Raw genomic sequence first — 18,709 nt, 5'->3', positions numbered from 1 at the left:
TATCACTAAATCCACTGTCACCACAACACCTCATGGTTTCCATTATTCACTCACTTAATCATAAATTATAGCAATTTGAAAGAACCTTGCCCTTATGTCCCCCAATACCAACATCTTAATGCTAGCCTAGATTCCAGGCTTATGAAGGAAGCTTTTGGCTATAACTCACAGCATTGTTTGCGCTAGCCACCATTATTTAAATCCACCCCTTGCTTATACTTTGAAGAAAGACATAAAGTGCAAAACTAATTTAAAGCTACTTCAATTATACACATGACCATTTAGAGATAAGTTATACTATTGAATTGTGGTTGAGAAGATGGGATTATTGAACTGGTTCGTTCATCACAAAGAGGAAGCAGGGGAACATATACCAGCAATGTCTAGTGTCCTTTGTTTGTGTACTACCACTAATTTCTCGAAACTCAATGCATTTCCTCTTACCTCTATGGAATAAATTAAACCACATTACTTATGGAATTGTTGGCCTAAACTATTACAAGGCAATCGGAAAGGTAGGGAGACCCACATTGTTGTCACATGCATGCACATATTTTACACAAACAGTTGGCATGCACACTTATAGTTCCAAGTTTAGGTTCGGTTCTACCCTGTTCCTATAAATAGATTGAAGTCATGCCAATTCCCAATCAAGCTTCCTTGTGTTTGGTGCAGCGCTACAGAGAAAAGATGGAAGCTATTTCTGCATTGCCAAGTGGTAATCAACCAGTGAGGTCCATTAGTTTGCCCACAAGAGTGCACCCTTCTTCTCAAAGATTTGAAGAACTTTTGAACCATCTTAGGCCTCACCATGTTTCTGTCTCAAGAACCACATGTTTGGAAGCAGAGACGATTGAAAGCGATTTGGTTGTGCTTGCTGAGTTGTACAAGTGCATGGAGGAACTCTTCCATTCTCCACAGACCCAACAAGGACTTTTGCACTACCAAAATGGGAAGCTAGTGGAGGAGGCATTGTGTGGTTCAGTCACACTCCTTGATGCATGTGGCAGTGGAAGGGATTTGTTGTTGGCTCTAAAAGAACAAGTGCAAACTCTTCAGTCAGCCATGCGTAGAAGAAGAGGAGATTCAAGCATTGAGAAAAGCATCTGTGAATATAATAGCTTCAGGAAGAAGGCCAAGAAGGATATTGCCAAGCAACTAGGGGCAATGAAGAGAATGGAGAATAAAGTTAATTGTTGTTCTCTAATGAGTCAAACTCAAGATCAGCATTTGATATTTCTAGCCAAAGTTCTAAGAGAAGCAAGCATCATCACTATCTCTATATTCCGTTCTCTTTTGCTGTTCCTGTCAATGCCAGGACTCAGAACAAAAGGGACCTCCGTGATCTCAAAGCTAAAGCCAACTAGGTTGTTTTCTTCAGACAAAGAACAGAAGAACACAAATGTTGTGGACCTTAGTGCTTTGTGCTCCCTCCTTGGAAGAGGGAAACACAGTGATGCCAAGGTTGAACTTCAAAGTACTCTAAGAGTGTTAGAGACATTGAATGTTTGCATTGATGGTCTTGAAGGTGAATTAGATTGCCTCTTCAGACGTATAGTTCGAAATAGAGTGTCGTTTCTTAATATGCTTGCTCATTAGCACAATGATTTTGTGTGAATCATACCTTGTAAATGTGAATGAGAGTGATCATGTAGTCCGAATTTTAAAGGATTTCCTCTCCAAAAATTAATACATGTTTCAATATCAAAATGGTTCAGAATTACATCTTGTCTTATTATTTCCACATTCTGGTTCCTTCTCTTTCATCCTCGGTTCCTTGTGAACACGGTCAAAAAGCCCTTCCCTCCTCAACTTAGCAATGAACTTTGGCACATAGTTACTCAACTTTTTAACTTTAATTCAGTATTCAACTATTTGTATTTGTTAAAAAGATAAATTAGTAGTTTAATTCATGAACAGCTAATAATTCCACATTTAATTTATACAAGTACATGTGTTATTGATTAATAACTTATTTTCAATATATTAAAACCACTATTTGGTTTTGCTTGATTTACAAGTACTACCGTACAGCCCCTTTGATATCCATGATCATTTAAAATAGAATAAGTATCATAAAGTAGCTATAATAGTCTATAATAATTATCATAAGTATTAAATATTAATATATTTTTTTAAATATTTGTGAATATTCATCAATATTAGTGAATATTAAAATAATACATAGATATCTGCATAACGAATACTTGCATAAATATGAATACAAATACAAAATAGATATTTATTACGCGGATAGGATACCTAAAGAACTATTACCCTACCATATCCGTCCTATTGACATCCTTATTATTGTTCATAAAAAGGTTTGGTTTAAATACTATTTTATCTCTTCATTTTTTTTCTCCAATTTGTAATTTTATCTTTCCATTTTAAAAAATTCAATTTGACAGACATTTTATTTCTTTTATTTTTTTCAATTAAACCTTTAAACTAACATATTCATTTAACGACCTATACAATTAACTAATGTACAAAAAAAAATTTAGATCAAAATTCTGGATTTTCAAAGATATAGAGATTAATTGTCTCTGTTTTAAAACTGAGAATCAAAATTGTGAATTAAACACGGACCAAAGTTTTCTATATTTAGAGAAACAAAATTTTAGTGCGATGAAATATGTGTTTTCATTAGCTTTGTTATCTAAACTTTTTATGCAAGCACGATTTAGACAAATTATTATTTTTTCTGTAAACAGTATAGGCTAAAGCTTCCTGCCCTTCAAATTTCACCTCCCACCCCATCAAACACTTCCCCAAAATTGTTTTTCATAGGAGGGGGAGAGTTAATTTCCGGAAAAAAATTTCCAGAATTTATGTTTCAAAAAATAAAATTCGAGAGTGATAAAATAAATGACAGCGTGTAGAAAGAAAATAATAGGGTGCAGGACGTAATACACCTGTATTTATTGTGATTGAAAAAGTCAAGGCCCAAAATCACAACCAAGTGTTGCAATTGGATCGGACTTGATTTATTTGTTCGGTATTTCCTGCACCATATCCCCACATCCTGTCATTCCGAAATTCATTTTCCGGAGAACACATTAAACCTAATCCGAAATTATTTTTTACCGGTATATAATCACCCAACTTCTATTACGGAAATAATTTTCCTAAGAAATATAAACTATTTGTTTTGTAGCTTTTGTTCAATAGCTTATTATAATTTTTTTTATCATTTCTTCTTCGTTTCATGATGAACTTTTTGAAATGAATTGAAGGTGAACTTACAAAGTTGGCTAGGTGAAAGAAGTTAAAACCTCTTCGATATGTTTGTTTATTGTTAAAATTTTTCGAATATGCGTTTTATTTTTTCATTTTTGGACTTTTTGATGACATCATTAAGGTAATTACTCTGTGTACCCCATCATTTTCTTCCTGTATCACATCAATTCCAGAATTTATTTTTCGAAACACAAATAACAATTCTGATTTTTTTTTTTTGGGAAAACAAATGACTTTCGCTTTTACGGAAAACACTGTCCGGAAGATTTGTGATGGGGTGGAGAAGAAATTGGTGGTCGCATGAAGTAATTGCCTAAGAGTAAATACAAATCAAGATTGACCTGACTCATTAAAGAAGGAGTTTCTACAACCTTTTAATATTTACACCTCCCTTAATTACTACGTACTCTCTTTTCTCCTTTTTTTTTCCAAGAAATTTACCAAAATTATTCCCTCAGTGTCTCAACGAAACTTTAACAGTTAATCTTTGTTGTTTTGCGAAACGTTAGTGTTATTTTTTCTCTGTTTCTTATTTGAATTCTCATTTCTTTGTATTAATGAGTTATCTCCTCATTTTTTCTTTTTCGTCAGCATTTTGTGATTTTTTGTTGTTGATATCAGTAGTAACATAAATTTACTTCACTAATATAACATTAGTATATGAAAAATTAGTATTAAAATGCAGACGATGACAATTGTATAAATATTGAGATCACTTTCTACATTGATTACCTTTGTAACTAAGGTAGAAGTAGACGTTACATTGATTATTGTTTCGGGTGTAGGGACCAAGTACTTACTGAGAACCACTTCAATTTTACTCCTTTTTCCTCTACGTCTCCTCTCTTCGCGATCTGCTATAACTTCTTCGCCAAGAAATCTTCCTCCTTACTTGATCGGTTGAACAGACAATTGGAGTACCTGTCTAAAAGGCTTTGATGCTTAAGTCAATTGATGAACCGATCGGTGTATAAGTATAACTGCTGTAATAAATGTGAATTAAAGATCCTCACCAACCTACCTTTGAGCCCTATTTATAGTTTCCGGTGTGGGCCTATAATTAGGGTTCCTTAATCACGGCCCAATGATCCTTTAATCAATATTACTAACTTGTTTAATGTTAATTAATCCAGCTGACTGGTTCAGTCTGGCCGATCGACCGATGGCCGTTTGACTAGGTAGGTTATCTTCTCTGAGTGTAACAACCTTAAGTGAATATTTAATCTATATGGCTGATCGATTAATGATCATATGTAAGACACTACGCGAATCACCTATGGGGCCGATCGACTGATGGACCTCTATAGGGTAACGCATGGTCTATCTGGGGACCGATCGATCGATGGTCCCTTATGAGGTGACGCGATTCATCAGTGGGACCGATCGACCGATGGTCCCTTATGAGGTGATGCGTGATTCATCAGTGGGACCGATGGTCTCTTGTGACGTTCATATGTAGTTTATTTAAGTGACCGATCGATCAATGGTCAATGGGTTCGCATGGTTTCTGTGGGTCGATCGATCGACGGTTCTGTTTCATATGTAAGTCCTCCCAGTCTTGTTCGATGGACTGGAAGACTGTGCATTGTCGATGGTCCGATGGAATATACAATACAATTATTATAAGAAAACTGATGCAGTATATATTTTGTGCATTTAATGTTTCAACCTCTTGGTTTTAATTCTACAACCTTCTTGATGTCATTCAAGTCATATATATACCAACCTTCTTGATGTCAAATACTATGTATTTCTACTAACTCACTTTTTGGACCTGTTTGCAAATTTAAAAAACAAACTTATAATATACTAAAATCTATTTTAAGTAGAGAAAACGTTGATTACCAATTTTAAAAAATTGATTTAGTCACTAGTTCAGAGTTAAACTTTATGTTCCAAATTAAAAAGTAATAAATTTAAATTGGTTCATATATATAATATTTGAGTTAGAAACATTAATTTTTTAAAATTATTATAAACTAACAGAATTAGATTAATTAATTATCAACCTTATTGTGGCCCAATAATCGCGTAATTTGATGTCATAGCAAATATTGAGAACAAGCCACATGATTTTAATTAGGTCCATGAATCCACGGTTGCAGCACAACCACATGCCAAAGGCCTATTATTGTGTACCATCCCCAGCAGCTATATCAACACGCGTCAATCCTACCACCAAAACACGCGTCCTACTTCACGTACCTCAACATTTCTCAACAAAATCGAGGCCAAAAAATTATGAAGATTCTTTTTCATACAAGTAAAATGCAGTAGTAAGCAAAGCTTGGTTAAAACCAAAGTGGACGTGTACAAGGAATATATACATGCCACTCGTGCACACAATATTATATACACTAATTAAATACGCTCACAAACCCTAAATTCTTGGGATTAAAAAAAGTTTACCCAAAACTCAATGATGTTATCGCAGATCTCAAGACCTACACAGTAACCTTTCTTTAATAATCCGTCCATGCAGCTCAAAGGTGATGACTAATCAAGATTTTTCACTGCCTATATATTCATTATCATGCGTATTAATTATACAGAGAAATGTAGGGCAGAGACGTGACAAGTTAACCGAAATTTATGGAATGGAAAGCTAATGCGTGTGCCACATACCCCACACGGTTAGCTATAAGGTTATATGTGCTACCCTAATTTTTTGGATATATATAGAGAGAATCAAGGACTTTGTAAGAGCATCCCAAAATAGAGCTTCTGTTGTTGAAGAGAAAAAGAAAAATTACAAGAGAAAAAAACCATGGCAAACAAGTACCAGGTTCGCTCAATTAGTTTACCTTCAAGATCACATCCTAGCACCATTAGAGTGGAGGAGGAGCTGAGCAAACTAAAAACTTGGGAAGGAACATTCACCTTCACCTCAGAGTCCATTCACACTGGCTTATCCATGCTTCAAGATTTGTACCTTTCCTTGGATGATCTTCTCAGCATGCCATCGACTCAACAAGTGATTTCTCACCACAAAGGTGACAAGTGCGTGGAAGAGGTGTTGGATGGTTCCATGAGAATCTTGGATATATGTGGCATCACAAAGGACACGATGCTGCAAATTAAGGAAAATGTCCAAGCCCTTCACTCTTCCCTTCGAAGAAGAAAAGGAGAGTCGAGTGTTGAAACGAGCGTGGGTGAGTACAAGTTGTTCACCAAGAAGATGAAGAAGAATGCCAATAAGATGATTACATCGTTAAAGCAGATGGATAGCAGATTTGGGGTGTCTCCACTTTTGGATCTCGATCACCACCTTGCCGCTGTGATTAGAGTGGTTAGGGAAGTCATTGTAATCAACCTGTTAATCTTTCAATTTATTTTGTCGTTCTTGAGCGTGTCTTCATCGAATTCGAAGGCAACGAAATGGTTGGTTGTGGCAAAATTGATGCAGAAGGGGGTGAAAGCATGGGAAGATAACAACAACGTGAACGAGTTGCAGTGTGTTGAAGTAGCTTTGAGTAGCCTTCTGATTGAGGGCACTAATGATGAGAAGATGCAGGTAGCACAGGAAAAATTGGAGGCTTTGAAGAATGGTATTGAAAGAATTGAGAATAGTTTGGAGAGTGTGTTTAGGCGATTGATTAAGACTAGAGCTTCTCTTCTGAACATAATCTCCTCCCAGTAGAGTATTTTGGATATATAGCAATTTTTCTCCAAATCCTGCAATGCATCCAGATTTTAGGGATCTGTTGAGGAATGAAAATGATTTCTACATGTACACAATTTATAAGTAATACATATTTTCATCGCCTGTGTGTGTAATGTTTTCGTAAAAGTTATACACGAAAAATTGTTCAACTTCTGTATAGAAAAAGAAGTTATTATAAGATAAGTGATTAGTCATTGTTTTCATCATGATTAACTTGTACCAAAAGTTATTAAGTTCTAAGATATGGAAATGTATTTTGATTCTTTAAATACACTTTATGAGCGGATGAGAGTGAGTGAACAATAGTTTATATATGTGTTAAGTGTAATTAATGATTAAAGTCATAAGGTTGATTCTATACAAATGTTATATTAAGTGCAAAAACACTTTTCATATTAAAGAGTATGCATGATATATTATTTTTATTTTTATCTTTAAGTGTTCATATTTGATATGAATTTTTATATCCCGTTTTCATTTGAATAAAATAACGAGTAAGTGACGGGTATATTTGTTCCTGTATTTGTTCAAGTACTCTATTGTATTTCAAACATTAATTAAATAATTTTTTACAAAAGAAAATAAAAATCACAATAAAAAATATGTTAGCATCAATGATCCAACATTTTAAAAATAATAAAATAAATCTCACACAAACTATTGGATTTAATAAGATGGGAATTTTTATGAAATACAAATCATTTGAACGAAAGTGTGTAAGGAACAAAATTAGTTTGTAATTAAGTGAAATTGCACACACAAAAAAAGTGTAATTAAGTGAAATTGCACACACAAAAAAGTGTAATTAATTAAAGTTGTTATTAAAGGAAAAATATCTTAAGATCTAAGTAAACTTTATGAATATTTATCAAGTTGAATATCAATGGAGAGAGAATAAAATGTTGTGTTTAAGGGAATATTATGAAGGGTTTTTTCAAGTTGGTAAAGAAATATTAAGTGTTTAAGGAAATGAAGGTATTGAATCCATTGTAGTTCACAAGCCAGGGATGCCAAGGCATGATAAGAAGAAGACCATGAAACAATGGTTTGTTTGTAAGGTATTGAATCCATTGTAGTTCACAAGCCAAGGATGCCAAGGTGCGATACTCAACCTAAGAAGAAGACGGTGAAACAATGGTTTGTTTCTTAGACTTCTAAGCAACCAAAGAGGTTCCCAAGAAAACATAATATCCATAAATAAAGCATTTAGTAGTGGAACATGTTGCCTAATCAGGATCAGAACACGCCTGAATTTTAACAGAGATGTTATACTCATACGAAAGGCCATGTCTAAGAGCATGTTTTAAGTATCGAATAATCCATAAAACCCTGTTGCATATGTGGTTCACGTGGAGAAGAAAAAAACTGACTGAGTTGTTGGACAACAAAACTAATATCAGACCTGATGTTGGTCAAGTAAAGTAATCATCTAATCGAGCGTCGAAGGAAGAAATATTTGGTAGAAGAGCTCCCTTGTCGACATGGAGTTTGATAGAAGCATCAGATGGTGTTGGTGTAGGTTTACATCCAAGCATCCCAACCTTATAAACGAGATCCAAAAACTATTTTCTTTGGTTCAAAACTAATATTTCAAGAGAACAAATAACTTCAAGGTCCAAAAAGTATTTGAGAAGGCTAAGATATTTAATATGAAATCTAAAATGAAGATGAACTTTTACAATATTGATTCTAGCAATGCTATTACTAGAGAGAACCACATCATTGACATAAATCAATAAAATAGTAATAACAAAGGCATATTTCTTCATAAAGAGAGAGTGATCAACAAAGTTTTGTGTGTAACCAAGAAGAAGTAACTCTAGAGTTAATTTTTTATTCCAATTACAACTGGCTTGTTTTAAATCATATAGAGACTTGTTAAGCTTACAAACAAGATTTGATTGGGGAAGAGAAAAACCAGGTGGAGGCTTCATATAGATCTCTTCATGTAAGTCTCCATGGAAGAAAGCATTGTCAACATCCAACTGATGAATAAACCAATCACTAGCAGTGGCCAAGGCTGAAAGGATGTGTACAATAGTAAGTTTGACAACATGGGAGAAGGTTTCAAAATAATCAAGTCCCTTAGTTTGAGTATAACCCTTAGCCACCATTTGTGCTTTAAACTTATAAACTGTGTCATGTGGTTTATATTTGAGTTTGTAAACCCAACAACAATCAATTGGCTTGATGCTAGAAGGAAGAGGAACCAAAAGTCCAAGTCTGGTTTCTGTCAAAAACATGTAACTCAACATCCATAGCTTGTTTCCAGTAGTCATGTTGAGCAACTTCTTTGAAGGAGAAAGATTCAGCTTTGATATAAATATTATGATAAAAAGGAGTATGGCTAGAAGAACAATTATCATAAGAAACAAATAAGGTGTGAAAAAATTAGATCATGAAGTGGAAGCAACACCACTATAATAGATCTAAGTATCGAGGTCTGCTTTTCACTCTATGAGAAGTTCGAAGATAATTCCCAACGGGGTGAAGAAATAGGGGATTTTCGGGATTTGTGAGATGATCAGAACATGAGTTAGGGTTCACGAGGTTTGTGGGAGAACTAGATGAAGTAGGATTTGCTATGACAAGAAATCAACAAGAAAAAAGAAGATGTGGAAGACAACTTAAATTTGATACCATGTTAAATATATATAAGCTATGAAAGAGCAAAATATCCATAAATATCCATGAAAAGTGTTCAATGAAAAACAACCAAATAAAAACTTTGATACTAATTTATTAAAAATTTGTTTAATATATGAGATACAAAGTTCTATAATATAAAGAAAAAAGGACAACCTAATTATAAAAAGAAATATTTAATAAAATAAAATGAAATAAAAAATATAATATCTTGATAATAGAAGAGTCACATAATTAAGTTAGGTTCGTACACGAATGAATAAGCAAAGGCACATGGCAAAGTCCTAACGGGGCATCTGTGTATCTTTCGTACAATACCACCAATTATATGAACACGCGTCAATCTTCTCAGCAAGATACGCGTCCCTCTTCACGTACCCCAACACTTCGCAACAAAACCGAGGTTAAAAAAAAAAGTAAGAAGATTCTTTTTCGGATGAGCAATGCAGTGTTAAGCAAAGCGTGGTTAAAACCAAAGTGTGGACATGTACAAGGAATCCATGCCACTCGTGCACACAATATTAAACACTAAATACACCATTGTTCTTGGAATTTTAAAAGGGTTGGTTATCTAAAACTCAAACCAAACTTTTGCGGATCTCAAAACTCTACCATCACATTTGTTTAATAATCTGCTTTCGCAGCTCAAGCTTCTGATATTTGAGACAACCCAAGCAGAGGATACCAGTTTTATATTAGAAAGCTACGAGTTATTGTGGCATGAGAGGAGGCAAAGTAAGTGATGACTAATAAAGATTTCTGTTTATAAATACAAGGAGAACAAGCCAGGTATACACCTCAAGACTCGAACCCATTTCACTGCACATAATATCACACTATTATTGTATATTATAGAGAACAATGTCGGCTATAGATGTGACTTGTTAACCGAAATCTAAGGGAAACCCATGCGTGTACCACATGCCCCACACGTTAAACAAGGTGATTTGTGCTGCGTTTTTTTTCCCTTGGTTGTTTCTACCTCTAGAATTAATTGGGGATAGACCCTATATAAAGAGAGTCAAGGACTTAGCAAGAACATACCAAAATTAAGCTTCAAAGAAGAGAAAAATGGCAAATAAGTACCATATTCGCTCAATTAGTTTACCTTCTAGATCTCACCCTAGCACCATTAGAGTGGAGGAGGAGCTGAGCAAGCTAAAGACTTGGGAAGGAAAATCGACACCCTCTTTAGAGTCCATTCAGAATGGCCTGTCCTTGCTTCAAGAACTGTACCTTGCTTTGGATGATCTTCTCAACATGTCATCCACCCAACAAGTGATTTCTCTCCACAAAGGTGACAAATGTGTGGAAGAAGTGTTGGATGGTTCTATGAGAATTTTGGATATGTGTGGCATCACAAGGGACACCTTGTTGCAGATCAAGGAAAATGTCCAAGCCCTTCACTCTGCCCTTCGAAGAAGAAAAGGAGATTCAAGTGTTGAAACGAGTGTGGCTGAGTACAAATTCTTCGCTAAGAAGATGAAGAAGAATGTGAACAAGTTGATCACATCATTGAAGCATATGGATTCCAAGTTTGGGGTGTCCCCACTTTTGGATCTTGATCACCACCTTGCTTCTGTGACTAGAGTGCTGAGGGAAGTCATTGTGATAAACTTGTCGGTGTTCCAATCTATTTTGTCATTCTTGACCGTGTCTTCGTCGAAATCGAAGGGAACGAAATGGTTGCTGGTGGCAAAACTGATGCACAAGGGGGTAAAACCGTCTGAGGAGAACTCAGAGAATGAGAATGAGTTGTGTTGTGTGGATATGGCTTTGAGCACTCTTCTAAATGAAGGTGCTCATGATGAGAGCATTCGGGTAGCGCATGAAAGATTGGAGGCTTTGGAGAATGCCATTGAAAGTGTTGAGAATGGCTTGGAGAGTGTTTTTAGGCGCTTGATTAAAACCAGAGCTTCCCTTCTCAATATAATCTCTCAGTAGGGTACTTTCAGTACCAATTTTTCTACAAATCCTAATATGCATACAAATTTTAGGAGTATGCTAAGGAATGATTTGTACATGATTTGTATATGTATACAATCCAGAAGTAATACAATGATTTCTGTTACTTATTTTCTGCATATTCTATGCCTTCTATTTATCTTCTTTTTGTTCATCTTTAGATAATTAATATGATTTGTCCATCCATAGCTTTGCTTAAAAAGTATTTTCATAAAAAAATTAGAGGGACAGTTAGTAATTCATATGCAGAATGAAGGGAAATCTGCTAGTTTTTGAAACCGTTTATTTTCACCCCACTACTAGTACTTTTTGTTTAAATTTACTCATTTTTTTGAAAAAGGGACTAATCTCTAAACTAGGTCAAAGATACAGTGCGGGATTAAACATCTTTCATCTACTTTTTCTTTCTCATTGACGCATTATGTCAAGCAAATGGTCTATCCCCACAAATTAACCACAGTTACAATAGAAAACATTCTCAAGCACATTGTCCACCTCATGATTTAGACAAGCATTGATAAAAGGTTGAGATTTTGTCAAATTAGCATACTCATTCTAAACTAAAGAATATAGCCCAAGAATTTAATAACCTAACTTTGACTTAAAAAGAAGTGTTAATGCACAGATAGAGAGGGGTTTTTGTGGTAATGGTAGCCTCCGAAAATAACGCTTCTTGTTCTTTTTGGCACAATCAACTCCATGACGAAGGGAAGGGATATAATACAACTCCATTGTTTAAATCTTCTAAATTTATCAGATCAATCAATCAATAGGTTGTTTCATAGTTATTCATCTTTTTATAAGTCTATTTGAACATCTATATCATCTATGAAGTTCAAAATTCGAATAAAAGATTATGATACATATTTTCTTTTGGTCAGCATTATACATAAGCCTAGCTAAGACAACACAACGTCTTAGTAAACAAAATTCACAATAGAATAATTACATCAGCACTAATTTTATTTAATTTTTAACAACAATAAATTTTTATTGTATTGTTTAATCTTATTTTTATTTATTCGGGACATATTTTTATAATGGGGAATGATTAAAGTCAAAATTATAAGATATTTTGACACGGTGAGGAGAAATACAGCGTTTGTATTAAGATGGTGTAATTTTTAAGCGAATTTATCGATCTGAATAACTTTTTTAAAAGAATTACGAATTTGAATAAGCTGTTATTGGATTAATAATATGATTTTGAAGAAGTAATCACCCAACATTATTGTTGATTTTTTTAATATTAAAAAAGTCACAGTTTCTTTTTTTCTTTTTAATTAATGGTGTCACTTAAATGACAACTTTATTTTTTTAAAGTCATTATATTAAATGACAAGTTCTATTTTTGTTAAACAAACTATTACATAAACAATAATTTATCTTTTTTATATACTTTATCATATATATATATATATATATATATATATATATATATAATTGATTTAGATTTATAGCTTGTAAATATACAAATTAAAATTATTTTCTGAAATGATGCTTTGGTGATGTAATGCAAACTATTACTCAAAAATTATCTATTTTGATCAGTTCTTGTCTTCGTGCATGTTTGATTTCATATTATAAACGTTTAGAATTGATTTTGATAATCAAAAATTATATTGATAAATTATTTGGATGGTTTTTAAAATTAAATTTAAAATAATAAATTTAAAGCAACTATGTCTAACTCTTCATCTATTCGAATCGATTTGCAAGGACATTCTTCCAAACACATTTTACGTTTGATAGTTATTTTTTAATAAATAAAACACCGTATTAACAGTTTGGCTAAGTGAAAGTTGTGAGTTTAACTGGATAATAAAAAATTGTAATAGGTAATATAAAATTTATTAAACGAGAAACTTTAAGTTATAATATATGTAATAATGAATTTCTTTTATGAACATCAATTAAAATTTTGTTAAAGCTTTAATTGAACTACATTAAGTATTAATATATTTGTTCTCTATTATTCTTTCTTATCCATCTAACTCTTCTTTGAAGATTTTATTTATATGTTTGTTATTATTTTTTCTTATCCATCTAACTTCTCTTTGCTGATTGTTTTCGGCTATCGTTTTATTCATTTTTGTGATAGAGGGTGTGGATTTTTTTTTTCCAGCTATTTCGAAGGTGTGAATAAATTTATTTAAGCAGTTTAGATTGACTAATATCACGAGTAAATTAAAGTAATTGAATAAATTCTCGTTTATTTTAATATTTCATTAGGGGTGACACCAAGTTAGGTCTAATTGCCCTTTTGTTTTTTATAAAATAAATTTATATAAAAATTTAAATTTGAAATTTGATTTTGTTTAGATTTATCGTTCTCAAGAATAAAAATATATTGCTTATTAATATATATGTCTTTTGACGAAAATTTTTATTTAAATTAATTTTATAAAAAAATAAAATAAAATATAATTTTTCTTTATTTTTTAAAATTTTTGGTGTGTGGACGTCCTAAGTATAATTTATATCTTCCTCTCAATCCCAAAAGTGCAATATCTGAATTATAAATCTGTCCAGAGTTACAGAAGCGAAGACATTATTTGTTTCAAACCACACCTTTGTTTGTTCTTTTCTTTTTAATTTAAAGCACGCCTTTAGATTAAATAATGCTTGATGTAACAAATATGAACTCAAAAGCCTAGCCTAAATCATCACAAAAAAGGCCATTCTCGAAGTCTTCAATTAAAAAATAGGCCATGTTTTTTGGGTAATAGATATTTTAGAATCTAGTTTCTGGATTTTCATCCATGGACCTAAGCCCATGGTAGATATATTCTCTGTGAAATGACTTCAAATATATTTATAATATGTTTACACTATGTAGTTAAAAAATGAATTAAAGTCACCACAAATAAATTTAAAAAAAAAAACTCAAAACAATAGAAAACAAATTCACATATTCGTAATCAAAATTAAAATAGAAAACATTTTCTTAAACAAAAGATACGTACCATTCCTATTCATTTCTCTTAATAAATTCTAGGAATTATGATATACGTTTGTTGTTATCTTCGAAATTGACGTAATGTGTTCCAAGGCACGCCTTTTATTTTGTTCTCAAACTTTTTTTGAAGTAATATAAAGCATCCCTTGAATTAAATAATGCTTAATGTAACAACGTGGACCACAAAACCATTGAAAAAGTCATTGTCTAAGGTCAAAAGTTGTATAGTTCAGCCATATCTTTGGGAAGCAAGAAAAGAATCTGGAATCAAAAGAAATCGTGATTTGTACAACAAATCAATATTGTGATTTCTTGATTTTCACCCATCATCCTAATTCACTCTTACATATTTCTCATTCTAGATGCGTAAGTTCAATTTCACCCACAAGTAAGTCTATCAAATTTTTTATGTAATCATATATATGTTTTAATGTAATTAACTTGGAGTTTATGATATTATGAGTCAAACAAAATCATACTCAACAAACTATACTCTAAACACGATATTAGTTTATCAAATACGTTTGAAAATCTTCTTGTCACATCCAATTGGACGGCAATTAATTTTCTAAAATCACTTAAAACAGAAATATTAGGTTTAAGGCCGGCAAAGTATGGAAGATTAGAACTTGGTAGCAACGTGTACCATATTAAAGTACGAATTATGTTACCCTCATAATATTTAAGAGGAATAAAGCTAAAGAACAAAGCTTTTTTTAGTAATTGATTCAATTCATTCGCGCAAAATATCTATTGTGTATGATCTTTTGAAAGAGACTACTCCTTACACATAAGAACAATAATGCAAAATACAGAATCCTAGAGTAGTACACCGAATTCAAACTTTGGCTGGTCGTGATCCATAGAAAGAACACTGGTAACAACGTACGTGTTCGGCCGGTGAAAATGATCCTTATTTTTTGCCATTTTAGTTACGCGAGTTAAGGTTCAAGGAACTTTGGAAGAGAAGCTTTAAATGTAACCGACCTTCATGAACATAATAAAAGAGTATGTACCGTGCCATTGGCGGTGGCTTTTTCTTAGATTCATTGAAGCACAGGGTTTGGTCCTTTTCGTCTCTTCTTCACACACGACCCACCCAAATTATGAGAAACATACCTATCCCATGTGTTCCTTTTGTTTTCCTGAACGTGGTAGTGTTTGTTTATTTTTTAATAGTAGATTTAATGCACACTCACAATTATTGACTAGAACCAGAACCAGAACATTAATCACTGTCGGTAAAAACTCACATGCGAACTATTAATCAGACACAGATTGTAACCAATTCTGCTACAATTCCTAGAAAAAATTACTGACCGAACAAGGAAAATAACTTACGGAGATTCGAATTCAGAGTAATGGGAAGGTGGGAGATGCCTATCCCATGTGATATAATTATAAAGGTGTTTCATTTAAAATATGGATGGCTACTACTTTGGTTTGATGACGAAAACGTGACAGCATAACTACGTCACAGAAAAACCAAACACTACATAGAACCTTAGGGAATCCATTTTTCTATGAAATGGCATCAGGGTCTATAATAAACTTGTGGACTTCTCTCTCTGCTTTCTAATGTCTAGAAGTATCCATAGGGGTGTATTATATAGCACTGAGTCTGATTTTCATGTTGGGAACCCTTTAAGATGAAAAGGGCTACGTTTTCTCCAAAGCATTCTAGCAGCAAGTATGGTGTTAGATCCATTAGTTTGCCAACAAGATCACATCCAAGCACAGCTAGAAGTGAAGAGGAGTTGAGCAAGCTTAAATCATTGGAGGCATCATCATCATCATCATCATCGTCATCAACATCAAAGGTAGAAACAATTTGCTGTGGTTTATCTGGTCTTTCAGAATTGTACAAGTGCATTGAAGATCTTTTGAGATTGCCATTGACCCAACAAGCACTAGGGCAACACCAGAATGAGAAATGGGTGAACGAGATGCTAGATTGCCCAGTAAGATTCTTGGACCTATTGGGCATAACAAGGGATGCAATTCTGTTAATGAAAGGAAGTGTTGAGGAACTTCAGTCTGCAATCAGAAGAAGGGTTGGTGATTGTGACATGGAGAACCATCTTTCTACATATTGGAAACTCAGAAGGAACATGAGGAAAGAGTGCACAAAATCTCTGCTTTTGTTGAAGCAGATGGATGATGAGTTATCTGGGGCTTCTCTTCCATTGGATCTTAATGACCACCTTTCTGCAGTGGTAAGAGTGCTAAGAGAAGCTAATTGGATCACAAGCTCCATCTTTCAGACTCTTGTTGTGTTTCTTTCTTCACCAATCTTGAAACTAAAGGCTAATAAGTGGGCTTTTGTGTCAAGATTGATGCAGAAGGGGGTGTTTGCTTACAACAATCATGAGGAAAATATAAATGAATTGGAAAAGGTGGATTTGATTGTGGACAATCTGAGCAGAGATGCTGAGGCTGAGAAGATTCAATCTGCACATGGAAGGTTGGAAGCTTTGGTGATTGCCATTGAAGGAATTGAAAATGGATTGGAATGCTTGTTTAAGCGGCTGATTAATACTAGAGTATCTTTTCTGAATATATTTTCTCCTTAGGGGATGGTATAGCAGGCATGTGTAGTAAAAAACTCTGGCTCAATTAGGCCTTGTTATGTGATGCATAGCAGAGAGTTTGTGAAATTTGCCATGTGTACAAATAGAGTTGTTAAATATGTAACTGTACATTCTGCTTGTTTTTCTTTCACATCTTCTATCCTTTTACCACAATGCTAAACATCTCTTAATTTTTTTTTTTTCTTTGGGACATTTTCAATGATGCTCTGGCCTTGAACGTTTGAAGATAGACTCGTGGTTGGGAAAGGAGGCAATTAAAGTAAGATGTGAGATTAAGTTGTATCTCCTTAAAATTCTACATATGTTGGGTTGTTTGATGTAATAGGAGTAACTTACTCATCCAATACTTTTACTTTTATAAAGGTTAATGATTAAGTTTTTTAAAGCGACACATGATATAATTCAGTATTAATGAGTAATGAATTCGTTTATATAAAATCATCACAACTTTTTAAATTTAGAATTCTTGTGAGTCTTTTTTCTTTTCTAAATTTATTTTAAATATGGAACTTTCATGAACTCCTAAACTATATAATTATAAGACTAGATATTCAATTATTTGATAATAGTGAGTAATTCAACCACTGCAATATGAAATCTTGGTGAAGTAAATGAAATTAGCACGGATAGACAATGCAAGGCATCAGCTATTTGTAGTTTGAACTCATCTAGCGATTCAAATAGGTTGTTATATATACAGCATTTGTCCTAGTGTATTAAGACTCCAATGAGCAAAAGCTACACATGACCGCCAATATTATAACCAAACTTTGTAATGTAAATACTAATATATATATATATATATATATATATATATATATATATATATATATATATATATATATATATAATATTAGTTTTGAAAAAAATATATAAATTTGCAAATGTGATGAGATGAACTTTCTTAATGTGTTGAACACCATCAAACTTAGAAATAAGGGCAATAATACTATAATTCATCCTATAAATTTATAACAAATATTTAATTAAATTTGATGAAAAAATTTTACACCTATTTTAGTGACAAAATTACTAACAAATTTATAAACAAAATTTCATTACTAATTAATTTTAAAAGAAATCAATTACTCAGACTTTACCAATAAATTAAAAAAATAAATCAATACTGACAAATTTAACAATAGATTCTAAAAGCATTTAATTATTAATCGATTTTACCGCAAAATATCAAAGTCCAAAATAATAACAAAATTTGGAATTCAATTAAAACAAAAAAACTCAGTGAGAATCTACTTAAAATTTCTCAACCAAACACCAAAATGATAATTAAGCAACAAAATAACGGACATAAAAAATGGAATGGTATTTTTGTAAATAAATTAATCAATTTTATGTCAGGCCTATAATAATTACACATGAAAGAGGCCTTACATCGACTTAAATTACGTCAGACCTATAATGGTAAGAAATAAATACATTTTTATGTCTGATAGTCTCACGTTCAATATAAATCTACTTTAAATTTCAAAATTAGGCCTTTCTTCCTCACTTGTCACTGCCTGAACATTGTTGTTGCGACTTAGATTTTCTACTCCTGCAATGAAGTTCTACATTTTGAGGCCGACATTGGTGACAAAGAGAAGCGGTTATTTATGCTTCAGTGGTGGTTTTCTCATGAAA

At 32.9% G+C, this 18,709-nt stretch overlaps 4 protein-coding genes across 4 annotated transcripts; all 4 read left to right on the top strand.

Annotated features, from left to right (window-relative positions):
* The first annotated feature begins 397 nt into the window (after window positions 1-397).
* LOC114174878 lies at window positions 398-1,639 on the top strand. Its single transcript, XM_028059607.1, has one exon. The coding sequence runs from the start codon at window positions 637-639 to the stop codon at window positions 1,597-1,599; it is 963 nt and encodes a 320-aa protein (XP_027915408.1). The 5' UTR covers window positions 398-636; the 3' UTR covers window positions 1,600-1,639.
* A 4,299-nt stretch (window positions 1,640-5,938) lies between these two features.
* LOC114176871 lies at window positions 5,939-7,113 on the top strand. The gene has a single exon (XM_028062054.1). It carries the CDS (start codon window positions 6,011-6,013, stop codon window positions 6,881-6,883), a length of 873 nt encoding a protein of 290 aa, XP_027917855.1. The 5' UTR covers window positions 5,939-6,010; the 3' UTR covers window positions 6,884-7,113.
* A 3,291-nt stretch (window positions 7,114-10,404) lies between these two features.
* LOC114177047 lies at window positions 10,405-11,631 on the top strand. Its single transcript, XM_028062275.1, has one exon. It carries the CDS (start codon window positions 10,625-10,627, stop codon window positions 11,495-11,497), a length of 873 nt encoding a protein of 290 aa, XP_027918076.1. The 5' UTR covers window positions 10,405-10,624; the 3' UTR covers window positions 11,498-11,631.
* A 4,366-nt stretch (window positions 11,632-15,997) lies between these two features.
* LOC114176976 lies at window positions 15,998-17,247 on the top strand. The gene has a single exon (XM_028062180.1). The coding sequence runs from the start codon at window positions 16,127-16,129 to the stop codon at window positions 17,048-17,050; it is 924 nt and encodes a 307-aa protein (XP_027917981.1). The 5' UTR covers window positions 15,998-16,126; the 3' UTR covers window positions 17,051-17,247.
* Window positions 17,248-18,709: the final 1,462 nt, after the last annotated feature.

Source organism: Vigna unguiculata, chromosome 3, assembly GCF_004118075.2.
Source record: "Vigna unguiculata cultivar IT97K-499-35 chromosome 3, ASM411807v1, whole genome shotgun sequence".
Classification (NCBI taxonomy): Eukaryota; Viridiplantae; Streptophyta; class Magnoliopsida; order Fabales; family Fabaceae; genus Vigna; species Vigna unguiculata.
Note: the sequence above shows the minus strand (reverse complement) of the source record. Positions and strands in the feature narration are given on the sequence as shown.